We start from the raw sequence: 6,779 nt of genomic DNA, 5'->3' as shown, positions 1-6,779 counted from the left end.
TCTGAAACACAACAGAATCAGTTACGTACCGAGTTCCACAGCCATGGACGAGTCGAAAAGGCCCGACTCAGCTACCCTACCCAGACCCTCAAGCGCCGCTATTACCAAACAAAAAAGCTCATGGCCCTTTACTCTTTTTGTCACAGTATTGGTCCCCGTTGTAGCTGTGACAATGCTCTACCAACTAGACTCGTTCGACCCGGCTCCTCTGCCACCTTCCGAGTTGAATAGTCACGTCATAACCGTGCCAACACGTAGCGACCAAATGCTCCGAGTGTCTGAGTTTGTGGGTCTGGGGAATTTGATAGGCCCAGAAGATATGGCGTATGATGCCAAGTCAGGAGTCATCTACACTGGCTGTCATGACGGGTGGATCAGCCGAGTCACTGTAAACGACTCGGCGGCTGACTCGGTTGTGGAGAAATGGGTCAACACCGGTGGGAGACCCTTGGGAATTGCTTTTGGTCACAACAATGAACTTATCGTTGCTGATCCTGAAAAGGTGAGTATTCATTTATTCTACATTTGTAATTTTGTACAGAATTTGTCTCACTTCCTCTATTTTTTTTTTTTTTTAATTAGATATTTTCTATTAATTTAAATATACAATGATAAGTAGCATTGCATTTTAATCTTCACATTTTATTTAGTTAGTAAACGATATTACCGTTTCTTATTAAAACAAAAAAAAAAAAAATATTCCAATAAAAAATAGTAAACCAAACCCTTTTGTATAAATAGTTGCAAAATGACTTTTTAGATTCGTAATTTTAGGCTCTCAAATTGCTTAACCAAACCACTAGTTTTAAATAATAAAAAATACTCTAAAATATAATTCAAGAGATATATAGCTAAAATAATATTTACATTTTTTTTAGAAGAAATATTTATATATTTTTAATGGAAATATCTAATATGTTTTGTTTTATTTTACGATTACACTTCCCATAGCTCTTTCTTTTATTATTATAACCACAATATATCTACTCAAAGCAATTAAAACAAAACATGGGTGCATTTGGAAATAATTATAAGCTTGTTTTTTTTTTGCTCATATGGTTCGTTGGTTCCACACTACTTTTTGTTTTAGCTCTATTTCAAATAATTTAATATTTATTTTTTTTGAAAATAAATTAACTTTTAACTTTTTATCTTACATTATGCAAATTAGCTACTGAAAATAATCAATTTCCAAATTCAACATTTATTTCTCCACATCTAATTATTTATAAAAGGAAGTTTATGCACACAACTCTTCTTATAATTTAATGAAAAACTATGGTTAATAGGCAATTTTTTTTTTAGAATACTAAGTATTTTTAACACACACACATGGGGAGAAGGGATAAGGTTTTTTAAAGGTTAATAGGCAATTAAAGTTAGATAGTGGAGGATCTATATAATAGTGTTAGATTTATCATGCATGAATCATAAGTTGTTATCATAGAACAGTTTTTAAAAAAGAGTAATACTATAACCACAAACTATTTTACAATATTTTTACAAAATATTAATGTGGTCAATCTCTTATTGGTTTTCATCTAAGTCCACCACTAATATCATTTTTTAATTTATCAATAATCACTCACTACATCACTAGTTTGTATCTCTAACATTATTCTTTAAAAATTTATGAAAATGATAGTGTCTTTAGTCGAATTAAATATGAATTTAAATTCCATAAGATATAGATAAGACCAAGGCTGTAAGAGTAAGACTTTTTTTTTTTTTTTTTTTTTGAGTCGAGACTAATAGTAAGACTAAGAACAAGAAGTCTTTGTATTTCTAGAGTACTATAGCAATACTATATACTATTTAAAGATCAACTAATTGAAAGGTCATGTATTGCTGTAAATTGTAAAAGGATAGAGATCCCAACTGATTGCACAGGATTCAAATTTGGCTGTAATAGATCGCGATCACATGCTATTTTCTCTGACTAATGACAATGGATACAATTAGAGTCCATATCATGTATGTGCTATTTTTTCTAAGAGTCCATATCATATATGTGTTATTTTTTCTACGAGTCCATATCACCGTGTAAGTACCGCTAACATATTCAGATTAATAAAAAATACCACTAACATATAAAAAGAATTAATGGGTAACCCGTGCAAAAAAATTGTCATTCCCATCCAGATCCTTGTTATAAAAATTGAATTATTAAAAAATAATAATTAGTAAGTTGTGAAAAAAAAATTATGAAAAAAGAGACAACAAATTAATCAAATAATTTTCTCTTTAGTAATTTTAGCACAAGTTACAGAACAGCTGCCACGCTTAATGGGTAACCCGTGCAACAAAATTGTCATTCCCATCCAGATCCTTGTTATAAAAATTGAATTATTAAAAAATAATAATTAGTAAGTTGTGAAAAATTATGAAAAAAGAGACAACAAATTAATCAAATAATTTTCTCTTTAATAATTTTAGCACAAGTTACAGAACAGCTGCCACGCTTGTAAAGTCCCCCCCCCCCCCCCCTTCTTTTTTCTGTTATTTTCAATGGTCGACCTTATTTGAAGATAATTTTTTTCATTTTCTTGTGTGTTTGGTAGTATTAGAGAAATTAAAAAAAAAAAGGTCAAATGAAAATTATCTCTTAACTCTCCTTAATTAGATTGACATGAGATAATGTTGTTTTACGCTTAAATTTTATAGATAAAAACTCTATCTTATGCAAAGTTAAATAAGGAAAACAATTATATCTCACACGAAGCTAAATAAGAGCGTCAAGAGATTGTTTTCCAATTTATTTTAAGGCCGTTACTAAATATTGGAAAATGAGATAACTTTCTAGAAAATACTTTTTAGAAAATGATGCGTTTTTATTTATTTATTTATTTTTTTATAAAATAGAAATTCTATTCTAACCTAATTTAATTTAAGTGAATATGTATATGTATAATAGGGCCTCTTAAATGTGACAGCAGACGGTGTGGTGGAGCTGTTGACAGATGAGGCTGAGGGACAAAAATTCAAAACGACAGACGCTGTGGATGTAGCACACAATGGCATAATTTATTTTTCAGATGCTTCACATAAATATCGTTTAAGTAAGTTCATTTATGACATCTTGGAGGGTAGGCCCAATGGCAGACTTTTGAGTTATGATCCAGCAACCAAAACCACCAAGGTTCTGGTCCGTGACCTCTACTTTGCTAATGGTGTAATGGTCACGCCTGATCAGAATTATGTGATCTTTTGCGAAACTCCAGTGTAAGTTTGCTATTTTCAAGCTTGAAAATGTTAAAATTATTATCAATTTTATTACAATAACCATACAAACGAACGTAAAAATGAATATAATTGATGTCGCATCAATAATATAATAATTTATTTATTTAGTATTATTGTTTAATTACTTAACACCATAAGTTTGCTTCTATAAGACTAAAATTACTGACAGGCTGAGTTTTTGTTTGACATGTTGGAATTTTCGATGATTCAAATGGGTTGCTATTAATACAGGAGAAGATGTAGAAAATATCACATACAAGGCAAGGACAAAGGAAAAGTAGAAAAGTTTATTGAATATCTGCCAGGCATGCCTGATAACATCCGATATGATGGAGACGGCCAATATTGGATTGGATTGTCGGCGGTAACTTCTTTGCTTTTTTTCAAAAATTGGGTTTCTCTCTCTCTTTAACCGAAAATATGTTGAAATGCTTAAGTTAATTAAGAACCACATGTAAATTTAAGAAAAAAAGTTTCACTAATATATATAATTAAAAGATAATAGAGATAATCAACTAGAAAGAGAGAGGGAAAAGAAAAACAAAGCACCCTTTTAAATTAGAGAAATGCTCTGTTTATAATAATTTCATAACATTTTTCACAATAAATATTAAGTAGTTGGTTGTTACTAATTGTTATTGTTGAGGTAAAAAAGTAATCTTATTGGTAGGTTCAAACTTGAATCAATAATAACTAACTACCTATGATTTGTTGTGAAAATATTATGGACGTAACATTTTTCTTTTAAATTATGTGACACAAGCACATTGTGTAAGCTTGAATTGTTATCAAATCCGAAAAATTTTATAGATGATTAATATAACTTTTAAAAAAAAAAAAAATCTTAGAACTTTTAGTAATAAAATTTTAGTTGAAATATAGTATTTAATTTAAACTTTTGAATCTGGTGGTAGAATTTTATTTAAAATAAATTATCTTTTTACTTATTATTTATTTATAACAAACTACATTTCAAAATAATAGTGTATTGACTTGTAACACTTACATTTAGCTATTTAGGAAAAACACATTGTGCATGTAAGACCCAAATTTTATTTAGTTGCCTGTTAGCAATGCATAAAATACAAATTTTAATTAGGATCGTTGCTTAACTTAGTATTCAAAGATATCATCTTTTTCCCTATATGTGTGTGTTTTAGATAGTATTGTTTATAAATAAATAAATAAATATATATATATATATATATATATAAATATAATTTTTTGCAACTTGCGGTTGATGCCATGAATGTTTGTTGCGAGGAAATTTTTAAATGTAGTAGTTTTTATTTTGAATTGAGTGATATTAGAGATATTATTATTTATTAATTTTACTACATAACGTACATATCACCGTTTAAAATAATAATAATAAATTCAAATATTCTTATACTATGTCTTAGAGTAACATTAATTATATTTATTATCACCACCAAATATAAGTGTTTTTATAGTAAAATTTATAATAACTTTAATATTTCCCTTTTGACTTTTTGACATCTAGGATAGTTCTTATTATTATTGATAACAAAGTTTTTATTCAACTGCAACACTATCTAGTGTATTAAATTATTAATTGTGGAAAATATATTGTTAACGGGCACTGCAAGATACCCGTTAATAAACAACTTTATATCAATAAAGTCAACTTTTTGTTAGATTTTATAAGGCATAGAGCCAATGAAGCCAACCTTTCAAGTTTCACCTGTCACTTTAGCACTAGTTTCAATCATTTTATTAATTTATATCAATTTTTTATTAAATAGACCCTACAATGAATCATCCTTCATAGACACCTTACCGTACCATTAAAATTTTCATCGTGGAAAAGGAGACTGATAAGCTTCATTTATGAACTTAAGTACTCCCAAGTCCTAACATCTTTTTCATGTGTACCTTTTTGTGCAATACTGGCAGTCACGTTCAGCTCTATGGGATATAGCATTCAGACACCCTTTCATCCGAAAGACTCTAATAATCATGGAGAAGTACAATAGAAGACCACGAATGGAGAAGGATAGTGGGGTTATGGTCATTGATTTGGCAGGAAATCCCATTGCCCATTACCATGATCCTGAATTGTCACTGATATCAAGTGGGATGAAGATAGGAAATTATTTGTACTGTGGTTCAGTTTATTATCCCTACATTCTTCGCCTCAACCTGAAGCAATATCCTGAACGAGGCACCGAATGAGCCTGATATCCATGAGAGAATAAGACCAGTGTGCTTGTTGTTGTTGCACTCTTGATGGTACCTCTAAAATAACTGGGATGCAATGGCTTGGATAAACTAAAACTCTACATGGTTCTCGCTCTCTGTGTTACTGAGAATTTGTATGGGTGAGACTTGAGAGCCATGTGAGTGTTTGGCATTTTTGTAAGAATTATACTACCGTCGTATCTTAAATTGTTTGGTCTATATTTCATTTTGATATGTCCCAAAATTAAGTTATTTTTGTAAAGTCAATCCTCACTATTTTATTAACATTCCTATTATGCATGTGTATGTGTATGGCTGAGACAATAGAGAGATGGGAGACTCTATGCATTTGCATTTTTGTAAGAAGTAGGTTTGGTAATAAAACTTTTGCAATATAGAACTTTAACTAAAAGGGAAAAAGACTTTTTAATGTTTTGAGTATTTAACAAATTACAGTAAATAATACTTTTTAAAGTTTTGAATTTGTAAAACATGACTAGTGAATTGTAGAACTTTTTCTTAAAAGCTACAAATTTGCATGCTTGTTTGGTCCTGTTGTAGGGGAGTATTTGCCATATAAAGCTTAAAGTGAAAAACTCTATAGTGTTTTGAGTATTTAACAAGTTATAGGATAGCACTGCCCACGTTGGGTGGAAAGGTACTTTCCCAAGACTTAAAAGCTTGTGGGGTTTGAGAACCCAAGTTCAAGTGATCCTGAGTGGGGAGGAGTGGAGGTAGTATATTAGGTTCATTAGATTAGGATTTCTATCTGAGCTCAAAAACAAGTTATAGAGAATAGTGCTTGCTAAAAGTGAAAAACTCTTTAGTTTTTTGAGTATTTAACAAGTTATAGGGAACAATGCTTTAATTTTGGATTTATAAAGAATGAATAGTGAATTTTAGATTTTTGGAAAGCAAGACAATCTGATGTACAATAATTGATTTTTAGTGTAGTCAAGATTCGAATATTATATTTCCTATTCGACAATAAGAAACTTTATTAACTAAGTTAAGTGGAAGCCATAAAATGACTTTTGTTAATAGGTGTATTCGCACATTCGTTAAGAAAGTATATATCGGGCTTATTACCTTGAGAAGCAACAAAAACAAATAAACTATATATATATATATATATATATATATTATAAAATTTCAAACTATAATTATTATCATACTAGTAGACTTCATCAATTAAAGTTAATTAAAATTTAAAAATAAAATATTTGTTTAACTAACTCATAAACGACTTCGGGCCGGGGCGACGTTACGTTGTAGTTAGGGGGTTCAAATGAACCCCCTAACCCAAAAAAAAAAAATTGTTTTGAACCCCCTAC

General features: G+C 29.9%; 1 protein-coding gene across 1 annotated transcript; it reads left to right on the top strand.

Moving 5' to 3' along the window:
- On the top strand, positions 1–5,745 carry LOC115993863 (protein STRICTOSIDINE SYNTHASE-LIKE 5-like). The gene is made up of 4 exons (XM_031117844.1): positions 1–502; positions 2,915–3,222; positions 3,475–3,607; positions 5,161–5,745. The coding sequence occupies exons 1-4, from the start codon at positions 44–46 to the stop codon at positions 5,437–5,439; spliced, it is 1,179 nt and encodes a 392-aa protein (XP_030973704.1). The 5' UTR covers positions 1–43; the 3' UTR covers positions 5,440–5,745.
- The last annotated feature ends 1,034 nt before the right edge of the window (positions 5,746–6,779 follow it).

This window comes from Quercus lobata, chromosome 6, assembly GCF_001633185.2.
Source record: "Quercus lobata isolate SW786 chromosome 6, ValleyOak3.0 Primary Assembly, whole genome shotgun sequence".
NCBI classification, from domain to species: domain Eukaryota; kingdom Viridiplantae; phylum Streptophyta; class Magnoliopsida; order Fagales; family Fagaceae; genus Quercus; species Quercus lobata.
Note: the sequence above shows the minus strand (reverse complement) of the source record. Positions and strands in the feature narration are given on the sequence as shown.

Coding starts and splice junctions, on each gene's coding strand:
- LOC115993863 (XM_031117844.1), top strand. CDS start 44: ATGGACGAGTCGAAAAGGCCCGACTCAGCTACCCTACCCAGACCCTCA. Junction 3,223..3,474: donor ATCTTTTGCGAAACTCCAGT/GTAAGTTTGCTA, acceptor CTATTAATACAG/GAGAAGATGTAGAAAATATC. Junction 3,608..5,160: donor ATTGGATTGGATTGTCGGCG/GTAACTTCTTTG, acceptor CAATACTGGCAG/TCACGTTCAGCTCTATGGGA.